Source organism: Chanos chanos, chromosome 9, assembly GCF_902362185.1.
Source record: "Chanos chanos chromosome 9, fChaCha1.1, whole genome shotgun sequence".
NCBI lineage: Eukaryota > Metazoa > Chordata > Actinopteri > Gonorynchiformes > Chanidae > Chanos > Chanos chanos.
Genome location: NC_044503.1, coordinates 140,817 through 156,866, shown reverse-complemented (window position 1 = coordinate 156,866; position 16,050 = coordinate 140,817). Strand labels below are relative to the sequence as shown.

The 16,050-nt window shown below is 41.4% G+C and overlaps 1 protein-coding gene across 1 annotated transcript in view; it reads right to left on the bottom strand.

The window, feature by feature from the left end:
• grin3bb (glutamate receptor, ionotropic, N-methyl-D-aspartate 3Bb) overlaps positions 1-16,050 on the bottom strand; it is an 82,847-nt gene that overhangs the window by 42,857 nt on the left and 23,940 nt on the right. The window contains 1 exon segment of the mRNA XM_030784149.1: positions 6,818-7,443. Coding sequence (XP_030640009.1) covers positions 6,818-7,443 — 626 coding nt within the window.

Sequence of the window (16,050 nt, the reverse complement as noted above, 5' to 3'; positions counted from 1 at the left end):
CCATCCTGGTGTTATCATCTTTCATCCCCCTGTCAGCCTCCTGTCAGCATCGCCATCCCCTTTGTTCATGCCCCAATTTACTTTCAATTGTAACTGCCCATGTGGTCGGCACCTACTGCACACCTGTCTGGCCAAGAAGGGGTCTCCTCTCTTCTGTGGTCCTTCTCAAGATTTCTCCCATTTTCCCATTTCCCTTTTGGGTTTTTGGGGAGTTTTTTCTTGCCCGCCATGAGGATTAAGTCAGGGAGTGCCGTCCTTTTTTGATTTTGACTGTTACGGCCTGTAAAGCCCTTTGAGACTGTAAACAGTGATACTGGGCTCCAAATAAACTTATTATTATTATTATTATTATTATTATTATTATTATTATATAATATAATATAATATATATAGACATGTAAAGCCCTTTGAGACTGTAAACAGTGATACTGGGCTCTAAATAAACTTATTATTATTATTATTATTATTATTATTATTATTATTATAATATAATATAATATAATATAATATAATATAATATAATATAATATAATATATATATAGACATGTAAAGCCCTTTGAGACTGTAAACAGTGATATTGGGCTCTAAATAAACTTGAAACTTGAAAATGAGAGGAGTGCATTGCTAGTGTCATTACATGTTGAATCATTTTTTACACGTTGAGACATTTTTTACACGTTGATGTCGGTCACGATGTGGGGCTGAAAATAAAATGCTGTTCCCCACTAAGTGAACAACAAGTTTTTCTAAAGTATATTGTTGTTATGTTTTTCTAAAGTATATTGTTGTTATGTTTTTCTAAAGTATATTGTTGTTATTGGTAAACCAAAAGTGGCAAAACATTTCTTTGGTTAGGGTTAAGGTTAGCGTCAGGGTTACGGATAGGTTAGTATTCTTTAGTTACAGGAAACTGGGAGTCAATAGGAATTCCCCACTTAGATATGAATGCAAACTTGTGTGTGAGTGTGTGTATGTTTGTGCGTGTGTGTGCGCGCGTGTGTGTGTATGTGTGTGCGTGTGTTTGTGTGTGTGTGTGTGTTATTACCTGACTCACACCTGTCTCTAACTGGACACTCACTGTGACTACCACTCAGGGCACACTGGGGATTCTCTCAGTGGAATATATCTCCATGTGCTTTTCAGTGTGTGGTTTTAGAGCAGACAGAACTCTGTGTGTGTGTGTGTTTATTTGTGAGTGCACGCATGTGTGTGATCGTGCGTGTGTGTGTGTGTGTGTGTGTGTGTGTGTGTCTGTGTAGGCACACACATACTAGTGTATCTGTGTTCATCTATTTGTGTGTGTGTGTGTGTGTGTGTCTGTGTAGGCACACACATACTAGTGTATCTGTGCGTATCTATTTGTGTGTGTGTGTGTGTGTGTGTGTGTGTGTAGGCACACACATACTAGTGTATCTGTGCTCATCTATTTGTGTGTGTGTGGCGGATGGTGAGGTGTGTGGTGTGTGTGTGTGTGTGAGGGAGAAGCAGGACGGTCAGTATATGTTCACAGAGACAGGTGTAATTAATGACAAACAGGTCTGAGCCAAATTACATTTTCTGATACTGATGCTGGTTGTTCTTTATGTAACTCTGTTCACTGTTGGGTTTCCTGACATGTGCGTTATTGATCACTGCAGGCATTGCGTCAGTGCTGGTCTCACTGGAGCTCTGCGTCTCCTGAAGTGACCTGGGGTACACCACAGATCTGTGACACTGCCAAACCACTACAGCTCCTTTAGAGAGGGAGATGGAGCTCATGGCTTTAAACTCTTGCCTGTGGAAATAGCTGTACTTTACTGTCTAAAAGTGGCCGAATGCCGTGACTCATAAAGAGGGACTGTCCTCTCTCTGCCTGTGCACATGTCCTCTGTGACAGAACTTATTTTTAGATTTTATGAAGGTACAGTCAGCAGCTACACCCCAAACATCAACAGACCTTAGGGAAGCTTTGGTGTTGTTTGAACGTGTGCATGTACTTTGTACATGTATGAAAGCAGATCTGTGTGTATGTGAAATGTGTAGCTTGTGTGTAGTTTGTGTTAAGATGAGCTTCATGTATACTTATATTGTCCAGGAGTGTGGGTCTGTGTTGTGTAGGAGTGTGTGTCTGTGTTGTGTAGAAGTGTGTGTCTGTGTTGTGTAGGAGTGTGGGTCTGTGTTGTGTAGGAGTGTGTGTCTGTGTTGTGTAGGAGTGTGTGTCTGTGTTGTGCAGGAGTGTGTGTCTGTGTTGTGTAGGAGTGTGTGTCTGTGTTGTGTAGGAGTGTGGGTCTGTGTTGTGCAGAAGTGTGTGTCTGTGTCGTGTAGGAGTGTGGGTCTGTGTCGTGTAGGAGTGTGTGTCTGTGTTGTGTAGGAGTGTGGGTCTGTGTTGTGTAGGAGTGTGTGTCTGTGTTGTGTAGGAGTGTGGGTCTGTGTTGTGTAGAAGTGTGTGTCTGTGTTGTGTAGGAGTGTGGGTCTGTGTTGTGTAGGAGTGTGTGTCTGTGCTGTGTAGAAGTGTGTGTCTGTGTTGTGTAGGAGTGTGTGTCTGTGTTGTGTAGGAGTGTGGGTCTGTGTTGTGTAGAAGTGTGTGTCTGTGTTGTGTAGGAGTGTGTGTCTGTGTTGTGTAGGAGTGTGTGTCTGTGCTGTGTTGTGTAGGAGTGTGTGTCTGTGTTGTGTAGGAGTGTGGGTCTGTGTTGTGTAGGAGTGTGTGTCTGTGTTGTGTAGGAGTGTGGGTCTGTGTTGTGTAGAAGTGTGTGTCTGTGTTGTGTAGAAGTGTGTGTCTGTGTTGTGTAGGAGTGTGGGTCTGTGTTGTGTGGGAGTGTGTGTCTGTGTTGTGTAGGAGTGTGGGTCTGTGTTGTGTAGGAGTGTGTGTCTGTGTTGTGTAGAAGTGTGTGTCTGTGTTGTGTAGGAGTGTGGGTCTGTGTTGTGTGGGAGTGTGTGTCTGTGTTGTGTAGGAGTGTGGGTCTGTGTTGTGTAGAAGTGTGTGTCTGTGTTGTGTAGAAGTGTGTGTCTGTGTTGTGTAGGAGTGTGGGTCTGTGTTGTGTGGGAGTGTGTGTCTGTGTTGTGTAGGAGTGTGTGTTAGGGGTTGACCAATGTAGTTTTTTCAGGGTCAGTACCAATACTGATTATTAGTAATCAAGGAGACCGATAACAGATATTTGGAACTGATATACATTTGCAGTAAAAAATGAATATCTTGGTGTCAAAATTTAGAATAACATGAAATACCTTTAAGCAAATGTTTAATTAAAAGATAACTTTTTAACATTATATTAAAACAAAAAGTGCAGGGAGCTTCCAGCAGCATTTCTTATAAAGTTAACTGACAATTTTAATAAATAAACAAACAAACAAACAAACAAACAAACAAATAAATAAATAAAATTGCTCCCCAAAGTTTCATAAAGTAAATCAAGGAAAACTAAATGAGACTAGTAAAACTTACATTTGTACTTAAATTTAAGTCTCAATTAGTTACTAGTAGTTGTGGGTTCAGACTGAGAGTATGACTGGCCCAGGTAAGTGATGTGCAAGAAATAACGTTATAGCCCATCAAATTTTTTTGCTAGTCAGCTGGCTAAATTATGCTTCAACAAATGAACTTGTTGACGCCCGCTATTGCATTCAAGTTAGCTCTACCAAACTCAACATTAGCTTACGTTATTATGACCGTTGGCTCCTTATAACATGTAAAAACACCAACTCATATGGGCAAGTAATGTTACGTTCACAGTATGGTAGCTAAAATAACTTCCAGTTGCACTGTCATCAACGTTACTCGAAGATCTAGCTATCGCTACAGAAATAAACTCTGTTATCCCTTTATAGTTCACTGTATATCACAGCAACAAAGTGCATTATTCAGGCATTTTCAGTGTAACTGAGAAACTGGGCATGCTTGTCATCATAGAAATAGATCATAAGATAGTGGTGTTTTTGCAACTCCATTGCAGAGGATTGTGATGTTTATTGCAACTTCAGCAATATCTGCTGCCCTACCTTTGAAACATAGCTCCGCTCTCTCACTGGAGGTGCTCCAGTCTGTAAATGTGTTCCTCTGTGCCTGTCTGTGGCACAGCGGTCTGTAAATGTGTTCCTCTGTGCCTGTCTGTGGCACAGCGGTCTGTAAATGTGTTCCTCTGTGCCTGTCTGTGGCACAGCGGTCTGTAAATGTGTTCCTCTGTGCCTGTCTGTGGCACAGCGGTCTGTAAATGTGTTCCTCTGTGCCTGTCTGTGGCACAGAGGTCTGTAAATGTGTTCCTCTGTGCCTGTCTGTGGCACAGCGGTCTGTAAATGTGTTCCTCTGTGCCTGTCTGTGGCACAGAGGTCTGTAAATGTGTTCCTCTGTGCCTGTCTGTGGCACAGAGGTCTGTAAATGTGTTCCTCTGTGCCTGTCTGTGGCACAGCGGTCTGTAAATGTGTTCCTCTGTGCCTGTCTGTGGCACAGAGGTCTGTAAATGTGTTCCTCTGTGCCTGTCTGTGGCACAGCGGTCTGTAAATGTGTTCCTCTGTGCCTGTCTGTGGCACAGCGGTCTGCAAATGTGTTCCTCTGTGCCTGTCTGTGGCACAGCGGTCTGTAAATGTGTTCCTCTGTGCCTGTCTGTGGCACAGCAGTCTTGATCAGTGTTGATAGGTTGTGTCTATAGTATGTATATTGCTGGTGCTGCAGTGTGCATTGTATTGTGTATTGTGTTGTTGTGTCTATAGTATGTATATTGCTGGTGCTGCAGTGTGCATTGTATTGTGTATTGTGTTGTTGTGTCTATAGTACGTATATTGCTGGTCCTGCAGTGTGCATTGTATTGTGTATTGTGTTGTTGTGTCTATAGTATGTATATTGCTGGTGCTGCAGTGTGCATTGTATTGTGTTGTTGTGTCTATAGTACGTATATTGCTGGGTCTGCAGTGTGCATTGTATTGTGTATTGTGTTGTTGTGTCTATAGTATGTATATTGCTGGTGCTGCAGTGTGCATTGTATTGTGTATTGTGTTGTTGTGTCTATAGTACGTATATTGCTGGGTCTGCAGTGTGCATTGTATTGTGTATTGTGTTGTTGTGTCTATAGTACGTATATTGCTGGGTCTGCAGTGTGCATTGTATTGTGTATTGTGTTGTTGTGTCTATAGTATGTATATTGCTGGTGCTGCAGTGTGCATTGTATTGTGTATTGTGTTGTTGTGTCTATAGTATGTATATTGCTGGTGCTGCAGTGTGCATTGTATTGTGTATTGTGTTGTTGTGTCTATAGTACGTATATTGCTGGGTCTGCAGTGTGCATTGTATTGTGTATTGTGTTGTTGTGTCTATAGTATGTATATTGCTGGTGCTGCAGTGTGCATTGTATTGTGTATTGTGTTGTTGTGTCTATAGTACGTATATTGCTGGTCCTGCAGTGTGCATTGTATTGTGTATTGTGTTGTTGTGTCTATAGTACGTATATTGCTGGTGCTGCAGTGTGCATTGTATTGTGTATTGTGTCTATAGTACGTATATTGCTGGTGCTGCAGTGTGCATTGTATTGTGTATTGTGTTGTTGTGTCTATAGTATGTATATTGCTGGTGCTGCAGTGTGCATTGTATTGTGTATTGTGTTGTTGTGTCTATAGTACGTATATTGCTGGGTCTGCAGTGTGCATTGTATTGTGTATTGTGTTGTTGTGTCTATAGTATGTATATTGCTGGTGCTGCAGTGTGCATTGTATTGTGTATTGTGTTGTTGTGTCTATAGTACGTATATTGCTGGGTCTGCAGTGTGCATTGTATTGTGTATTGTGTTGTTGTGTCTATAGTACGTATATTGCTGGTGCTGCAGTGTGCATTGTATTGTGTTGTTGTGTCTATAGTACGTATATTGCTGGGTCTGCAGTGTGCATTGTATTGTGTATTGTGTTGTTGTGTCTATAGTACGTATATTGCTGGTGCTGCAGTGTGCACTGTATTGTGTATTGTGTTGTTGTGTCTATAGTACGTATATTGCTGGGTCTGCAGTGTGCATTGTATTGTGTATTGTGTTGTTGTGTCTATAGTACGTATATTGCTGGTGCTGCAGTGTGCATTGTATTGTGTATTGTGTTGTTGTGTCTATAGTACGTATATTGCTGGGTCTGCAGTGTGCATTGTATTGTGTATTGTGTTGTTGTGTCTATAGTACGTATATTGCTGGGTCTGCAGTGTGCATTGTATTGTGTATTGTGTTGTTGTGTCTATAGTACGTATATTGCTGGTGCTGCAGTGTGCATTGTATTGTGTATTGTGTTGTTGTGTCTATAGTACGTATATTGCTGGTGCTGCAGTGTGCATTGTATTGTGTATTGTGTTGTTGTGTCTATAGTACGTATATTGCTGGTGCTGCAGTGTGCATTGTATTGTATAGTGGACGTCTTGTACCCACTGTTGTATTGCACACTGCATCGTATTTATTGTGTATCTGTTGTGTATTTATTGTGTATCTGTTGTATTTTTTCTGTATTTACTGTGTTTTTTGTGTACTGCATGGAGAACACCAAGAAAAATTCCAAGTAGAAGTAATGAACCAAATAAAGGTGATTCTGATTCTGGTTCTGATCAGGCAGTGCTGTGGGCGGGACATTGTTTGAGACAGTGTGGCGACTACAGACAGAAAGACGTGGCTGCCCCAGAGCCAAAGTAGTGCATTTTTAAATTAATTTATTTTATCGGCAATTGGATAAAAAAAATAATGATTCTGATTATCTTAAAAATGCTGAATATCAGATCCAATAATCGGCCAGGCTGATAATCGGTCGACCCTTAGTGTGTGTCTGTGTTGTGTAGGAGAGTGTGTCTGCGTTGTGTAGAATTGCAATGTGAGTCACTCTTACCTGGCTAAGTACTGTCCGGAGGAGGGCAGCTCATGTTTGTTGGGTTTGTCATAACAGTTGACCATGTTCTGGATCAGGGCAAGGTCTGGTCTGATCACGGTTGCTGAGGCAACAGCCCTGCCGATCAGCTGCAGAGCATCATGTATGTAGAAGTCAAGTGGTTTGCGGTCAACCTCCCCATAGGCTAGCAGCCCCAATGGCAGACCAATAGACTGCAGCTCCTCAGGGCTCAGTGGATATCCCATAATCCAGTGCAGAGCGGGCAGGGCCAGGCCCAGAGTGTGGGCACTGTGTAGAACTGATGAAGCACACTGGGGGTCTGATCCAAACAGGAGCACAGAGGCGGGAGGAAGTGTTTGACTGAAGTGCTCCGACAGGAAGTCAGTGATGTGTGCTTCCTCAGGAGCAGTGTGAGTGAGATTGAGGAGGGCACGTAGGTGCCAATGTCCATTTCCCAGTGTGGACAGAGCCCTCAGCTCCAGTAACTCCAGTAAGCCAGCATCCCTCCAGCCCTCACACAGCACGGCAGTACCATCAGCCCAGCCGGTACGCTGCAGTACGGACAGCAGCAGGTCCACCAGTCCCGACCCGGGCATACGGGTCAGCATCTGCAAATGGAACCGGTTCTGAGGGACACAGAGGAACAGACACACACACACATACAAGGAAATGTCAGCATGATGCAGACAAAAACATACACACACACACACACGCATACGCACACACACACACACTGAGGAATATGTCAGGGTGACTCAGACAAAAACACACATCTATTGAACCCCTCTATAAATAATGTATATAATGTATATTATAAATATATTATGTTATAAACAAACATGTTGTGTCTGTGATGGACTGGCGACCTGTCAAGGGTGTTTCCCCGCCTTTCGCCCAATGAGTGCTGGGATAGGCTCCAGCACCCCCCACGACCCTATTTAGGATAAGTGGCTTAGAAAATGAATGAATGAATGAATGAATGAATATACAGGAGTGTGGGTCTATACAGGAAACCCACCTTACAGAGGCAGAGTCTCGGAAACTTACAGCCAGATGGATTGGCCAGACATACCACTCCACATTTAGCTCCAAAAAACGAGGCGTTTCCATTTTAATAAGTAAGAACATATCATTTTCTCACAACTCAACATTGACCCATCCAGAAGGACGCTATATCATTATCACCGGAACCATCAGAAAAGATACTCTAACTCTAGCAAATATCTATGGCCCCAATGCAGACTCTCCTTCCTTTTTCCACTCATTGTTCTCAGCACTGTCTAACTTTCCAGACTCCCATATCATCCTAGGTGGTGATTTTAATATAGTACTGGACCCAGGCATAGATCGCTCATCATCAACCTCCACTAATAAACCCAACCACTCTTCATCCTTACTTAAACAGTACATGTCAGATTATGGACTGATGGATGTCTGGAGACTAAAAAATCCAGGTAATAAAGAATATTCATATTATTCACCCTACCATAAATCATACTCCCGTATAGACTACTTTTTGGTAAACAACTCCATTACACACAAAATAACTGACCCAGCCATCCATAGCATTATCATCTCTGACCATGCCCCCATTAGTATTGTTTTTTAGCAGAACACCAACCCCATCTCCCACCTAGATCTTGCTTCTATAATTCATTACTTAAAGACAAAGAATTTCATGACTACTTCAAAAACGAATGGGCATCCTTTATCGAAATCAATGACATTAATGGAATAACAGCATGTACACTATGGGAAACTGCAAAGGCAGTTATGAGAGGGAAAATAATATCATACTGCGCATACAAAAAGAAAGAAGAAATTGCAAAAGAACATGAGCTACAAAAAAAGGTGAAGAGATTGGACCTTCTGGCCTCGCATACGCCTGCCGATTCAGTAATGAAGGAACTCCTGAAAACTAAACATGAACTAAACAACATACTGAACAAGAAAACCGAAGGTATTCTCCTCAAACTCCGACAGCAACATTTTGAATTTGGAAATAAAACAGGTGAACTCTTAGCAAATCAGCTGAAGCAACAAACAGAGAAATCTATCATTACCTCAATCATAGACCCAACCGGAAATATAACCCAAAACCCCTCCATAATTAATGGCTCTTTTAGATCTTTCTACTCAAATCTTTACACCTCAGACCGGAGCACCTCGCCTAAAGATGCCGAAACATTTCTGAGGAATGTCTCCCTACCTAAACGAACTCAAACCCAAGCAGAGAATCTAGAGGTACCTCTCTCCCTAGAAGAAATCACCAGAGCACTCCATCTCATGCCTAACAATAAATCACCGGGACCAGATGGCTACCCAGCAGAATTTTATAAACAGTTCTGGCCTCTCCTTTCACCTCTTTTTTTTAAAGTGATATCTGAAATCCACCAAAATACCACTATTCCCCATCATATGAACACTGCCTATATTACACTCATCCCAAAACCAAATAAGGACCCCACTCAATGCTCCAATTATCGGCCCATATCATTAATCAACACAGACATAAAAATTATAAGCAAGGCTTTATCAGTCAGATTGGAATCTGTAATCTCATCATTAATATACATAGATCAAACCGGTTTTATTAAGGGGAGGCATTCCTCAGAAAACACACGAAGATTATTTAACCTGATCAATTTCTATAAAAATAGCACCTCTCCAAACAAACCACCATTCTTTATAGCAACACTTGATGCTGAAAAGGCGTTTGACAGAGTAGACCGGACCTTTCTCTTCACCTCCCTTAAATCACTGGATTCCGGCCATATTTCACCAGCTGGATTAAAACACTATACAATTTACCCACTGCATCTGTTATAACCAATGGACTTATATCAAAACCATTTCAATTACAAAGAGGTACTAGACAAGGATGCCCATTGTCCCCATTACTGTTTGCACTTTTCATTGAACCACTGCCTGCTTCCATTAGGCAATGTGACTTTATCTCAGGCATCCAATCAAACTCACACCACTATAAAATCAGTTTGTATGCCGATGACATTCTGTTATACATTGCAAACCCCTCATCTTCACTTCCAGCAGTCCAAACTCTGATCAGTAACTACAGTAGGGTGTCTGGCTACTCCATCAACTGGATAAAATCAGAGATTCTGCCTATAACCAAGATCAACTGGGATACTGAGGCTGGGGTCCCCCTTTTCAAACCAACAGCAAAATCTATTACCTACCTTGGAATCCACATCTCTCCAAATCTAAACGAATTATTCAAACTGAACTTCACCCTCCTACTACAAGAAATAAAAGACAATCTGGAAAGATGGAATAAATTACCACTATCTCTAATTGGCCAAATTTCAACTGTTAAAATGAACATCCTCCCAAAAATAAACTACCTCTTTGCCATGACGCCTGTCACCCCACCCCTGGGCTGGTTCTCCTCTCTCAATAGCGCAGATTCCACTGGAAAAACCAAAAACCACGAATTAAACTATCTACACTCCAAAAGCCCAAACAATATGGAGGACTTGGGGCCCCAAATTTCTTTTACTATTTCCTCTCACACCAATTACTGTACATTCACCACTGGACAAATAACACCAACCCACCTTGGCTAGACATCGAAAATAACCGCTTGGTGGAAGTCAAATGAAATTCTCCATTACAGTCTCTCACCATCTATCCATACTCCATTGTGGCATAATCCCATGTTTTTAATCAATAACAAACCCTTTTTCTTCTCAACCTGGAATGAGAGAGGAGTAACCAGCCTGGGACAGTTACTCAATGATGGCTTGCTCATGACCTTCGACCACATCCAAAAACAATACGTCATACCGGACCACTGCTACTTCCAGTATATCCAGTTAAAAGGAATCATTAAAAAAACCATCAACACTAGGAACTTTAACAATCATAGCCCTCCCCTCTATTCAAAGTTACAATTACTCAAACCTCAAAAAAAGTTATCCCAAATATACAAACTTCTAGCATCTGAAGACAGCACAATATCAATCCCTATAGACAAACGGACCACAGACATAAATAGCCTACCAACAGATATTAACTGGCAAAGCATATGCAATAACACATTCTCTATGACATGTAATTATAAAACCCAACTTATACAGTATAAAGTCCTTCATAGAACCCACATTACTTCTCACAAACTTTACCGCATGGGCTTTAGCCAAAGTAATATATGTTCACACTGTCCAACCTCAGCAGATGATTACTTTCATGCCATCTGGCTCTGCCCACAAGTCCAAAACTTTTGGTCGGAGGTTATGAGCAAGCTATCTGAGATCCTTAGCTTCAGCATCCCCTTATGCCTCAGCTTTACTTGGCGATGTCTCTACGCTACACACACCGAAACATCTCAAATCATTCATATTAATATTGCTAACCATTGCCAAAAAGACCATATTACTGAACTGGAAAGACAGAACCAAGATATCCATAGCTCACTGGCTCAACCTACTAACAGACCATGCAAATCTAGAAAAACTTACCGCATCTCAGCAAAACAACATTAAAGCCTATGAAGACACCTGGTCCCCCTTTCTACAGTACCTTAAACGCTGATTCCTCTCCCTACAAGTGACCCATAACATTACTACTCTTTTCAACTTTTATTTATTTATTTATTTTCTCCTCCTAACACAGTGTGCAGTTTGTCCCACCAGCCTGGATTGTCTGGTCCTGTCTGTCTTGCCCCATCATGTCTTGTCAGTCTTGCTATGTTTTGTTGTTCAACCTTCATACATAAATACATATATACAAAGAATGATGTATTTATTTTATTTATTTGTTTATTTAACTGTTGTTATTATTTTTTTTTTTTCTTTCTCCTTTTTTCCTTTCCCTTTTTTTTTGTTTCATTTTGTTTTCTTTCCCTTTGCTCTTTCTTTTTTGACTTTATTTGTTGTTGATCTTGTTTTTGTTATTGTTTTTTTTAATTGTTTATTGTTTGTTAGTTTGTAGTTTGTTTTGTTTTGTGAAGTATTGTTGTACTTTGTATTTTTGTTATCCTGTTTTCAAATAAAAAAAAAAAAGAATGAATGAATGAATGTACTATACACACTATGTACTATACACATCTGCAAACTGTTTTAACACCGAGTCAGAGGAGTAACACAGGTATATACTACTGTATGAAAGCTGAAACTCTTAGAGCTTACTGGGCAGTTCAAATCATTGTGTGTATTTGCCGTCTACACATACTTTTCACTAGAATCTTGCACTGATGAAAATATTATCATAAAGAAGTCAAATATTTATAAAGCAGAGCTTTGATATTGAAATACTTTCTTTGTGTCCTTTAAAGGCAGAAAGGGATGGATGCCCTGAGAGCTGAGGTTTCAGTGACGTTTCAGTGAGCTGATAGGGAGATAATATTGAGTGAAGGCCGGAGATGCTCTTTTGTGTCTGGGGACAAGATTGCTATTCATGGTCTGTCTCAGTGGAGCCCCTGGTCTGAACAACCTCTCACTGATTCTTACTGCACTCACAGGACTGCTGGGAATTTTCTCCAAAATGCACAGAGTTCAACATTTGAACATTCCTTATTTATATAGCGATGCCAAGCATTTGAACAGCGTTCTTCAAAAAGCCTGACACTCACTGTACGGTGGTGTGATGAAGTCTCTGACTGTTCCCACAGGACAAGAGCTTTGTACTGGGCTCACAGCTACACCATTGTTACAACACTAACTGGAGCAGGGAACTGACACTGTGTGTGTGTGTGTGTGTATGCATGTGAATCTGTGTGTGTGTATGCACCTGTGTGTTTGTGTGTTAAAAATGAGTGGATTTCTGGTGACAGACTGAGGTCAACATTTCAAAGTTCAAACGAGAGAAAGACAAAAGGAGGGAAGGGCAGGTGCATAGTTCACACAGGAGAGGGAAAGAAACACAGAGTGGGAGAGAGACACAGAGTGGGAGAGAGACACAGAGTGGGAGAGAGACACAGTGTGGGAGAGAGACACAGAGTGGGAGAGAGACACAGATGAGCAAATAGATGAAACGTTTAATGTTTAATAATTTAATTGTTTATTCTGCAGTGTTAGTGTGGCGGGTCCAGCACAGCTTTACTTTTAAACTACAGACACATCACCGGCCTAACAGGGTTGACACATCACCGACACATCACTGGCCTAACAGGGCTGACAAATCACTGACACATCACTGGCCTAACAGGGCTGACACATCACTGACACATCACTGGCCTAACAGGGCTGACACATCACTGACACATCACTGGCCTAACAGGGCTGACACATCACTGACACATCACTGGCCTAACAGGGCTGACACATCACTGACACATCACTGGCCTAACAGGGCTGACACATCACTGACACATCACTGGCCTAACAGGGCTGACACATCACTGACACATCACTGGCCTAACAGGGCTGACACATCACTGACACATCACTGGCCTAACAGGGCTGACACATCACTGACACATCACTGGCCTAACAGGGCTGACACATCACTGACACATCACTGGCCTAAGAGGGCTGACACATCACTGACACATCACTGGCCTAACAGGGCTGGCACATCACTGACACATCACTGGCCTAAAAGGGCTGACACATCGCTGACTCATCACTGGCCTAACAGGGCTGACACATTACCGACACATCACTGGTCTCATGGGGCTGACACATCACTGACTCATCACTGGCCTAACAGGGCTGACACATCACGATACATCACTGGCCTAACAGGGCTGACACATCGCTGACTCATCACTGGCCAAACACACTTTAGGAATTCAGAATGGAGAGGAGGTTAGGTTTAGATAACCCAGAATCACACACCCGCAAAAATCACACACCCGCAAAAATCACACACCCACAAAAATCACACACCCACAAAAATCACACACCCGCAAAAATCACACAGCCGCAAAAAATCACACACCCGCAAAAATCACACACCCGCAAAAATCACACACCCACAAAAATCACACAGCCGCAAAAATCACACACCCGCAAAAATCACACAGCCGCAAAAAATCACACACCCGCAAAAAATCTCACACCCGCAAAAATCACACACCCACAAAAATCACACAGCCGCAAAAATCACACAGCCGCAAAAATCACACAGCCGCAAAAATCACACAGCCGCAAAAAATCACACACCCGCAAAAAATCACACACCCACAAAAAATCACAAAGCCGCAAAAATCACACACCCACAAAAATCACACACCCACAAAAATCACACAACCGCAAAAATCACACACCCGCAAAAAATCACACACCCGCAAAAAAATCACACACCCGCAAAAATCACACACCCACAAAAATCACACAACCGCAAAAATCACACACCCGCAAAAATCACACAGCCGCAAAAAATCACACACCCGCAAAAAATCACACAGCCGCAAAAATCACACACCCACAAAAATCACACACCCGCAAAAATCACACACCCGCAAAAAATCACACACCCTCAAAAAATCACACAGCGGCCTATGAAAGTATGAGATGCGGAAACTACAACAGGAGAGTGATCTGTCTGAATGCCCAGTTCATTCTTTTCATCCACGAACAAGCATGGCAATTAGGCTCCTCAAACTCCAACTGAGAGTTTAATTAAAGTGGCTGATCTATCTTGACCAGCAGAACATTCATCACAATGTCATTACCCACCATGTGTCATAACAATGTCATTTATCCACTGCATTTATCCACTGTGTGTCATTACGATGTCACTGTGTGTGAGTATCTACCTGAGTGTGTGTTAGTATTCACCTCAGTGCGTGTGAGCATTTACCTCAATGTGTATAACAGCACGTATCTGTCTCTGTATCTGTTCAATAAACAAAATGATCTGTCTCTGTATCTGTTCAATAAACAAAATGATCTGTCTCAGTATCTGTTCAATAAACAAAATGATCTGTCTCAGTATCTGTTCAATAAACAAAATGATCTGTCTCTGTATCTGTTCAATAAACAAAATGATCTGTCTCAGTATCTGTTCAATAAACAAAATGATCTGTCTCTGTATCTGTTCAATAAACAAAATGATCTGTCTCAGTATCTGTTCAATAAACAAAATGATCTGTCTCTGTATCTGTTCAATAAACAAAATGATCTGTCTCTGTATCTGTTCAATAAACAAAATGATCTGTCTCAGTATCTGTTCAATAAACAAAATGATCTGTCTCAGTATCTGTTCAATAAACAAAATGATCTGTCTCTGTATCTGTTCAATAAACAAAATGATCTGTCTCAGTATCTGTTCAATAAACAAAATGATCTGTCTCTGTATCTGTTCAATAAACAAAATGATCTGTCTCTGTATCTGTATTCCGATAGTAGAACAGAAGTGGGCGTGGTTTATACCGGACGTCATGTTAAATCAAATGTTATATTTTCTAACCTAATATTCATTGGTAATGCAATTTGTTTCTCAAAAGCATCAAAATGATTTAATATTGGCACATAATTAATTATGAAATATATTTCCACATCCTCATACTATACTTTTCATCTCCCTTCCTCTCTTTTTTGTATTTTTATTTTGAACTAAACTGAGTTTTACAAACCGCCTGAACCCCTCCCCCCCCCCCCCCCCCCCCCCCCAACACCACCAACTACGGGCCACTGAACAATCAAAAACTGGAAAAAAAGTTTTATAAATCGAAAGATTCTCTTTTGCATTGGAAATACATTTCTGAACAATGTGTAGTAAATGAAATGACTAGTTGGTGAAATCAGAGTCCTATGTTGCAAACAGAATGGGCATTTTTATCGTGTGACACAGACATGTTTGTGTGTAAGTGTGTAAGTATTCACCTCAGTAACTGTGAGTATTTACCTCAACGTGTGTAAGTATTCACCTCAGTGTGTGTGAGTTTTCACCTCAGTGTGTATGTGAGTGTTTACCTCAACGTGTGTAAGTATTCACCTCAGTGTGAGTATTCACCTCAATGTGTATGTGAGTGTTTACCTCAACGTGTGTAAGTATTCACCTCAGTGTGAGTATTCACCTCACTGTGTGTGTGAATGTTTACCTCAGTGTGTGTGAGTATTCACCTCACTGTGTGTGTGAATGTTTACCTCAGTGTGTGTGTGAATGTTTACCTCAGTGTGTGTGTGAATGTTTACCTCAGTGTGTGTGTGAATGTTTACCTCACTGTGTGTGTGAATGTTTACCTCAGTGTGTGTGTGAATGTTTACCTCAGTGTGTGTGTGAATGTTTACCTCAGTGTGTGTGTGAATGTTTACCTCAGTGTG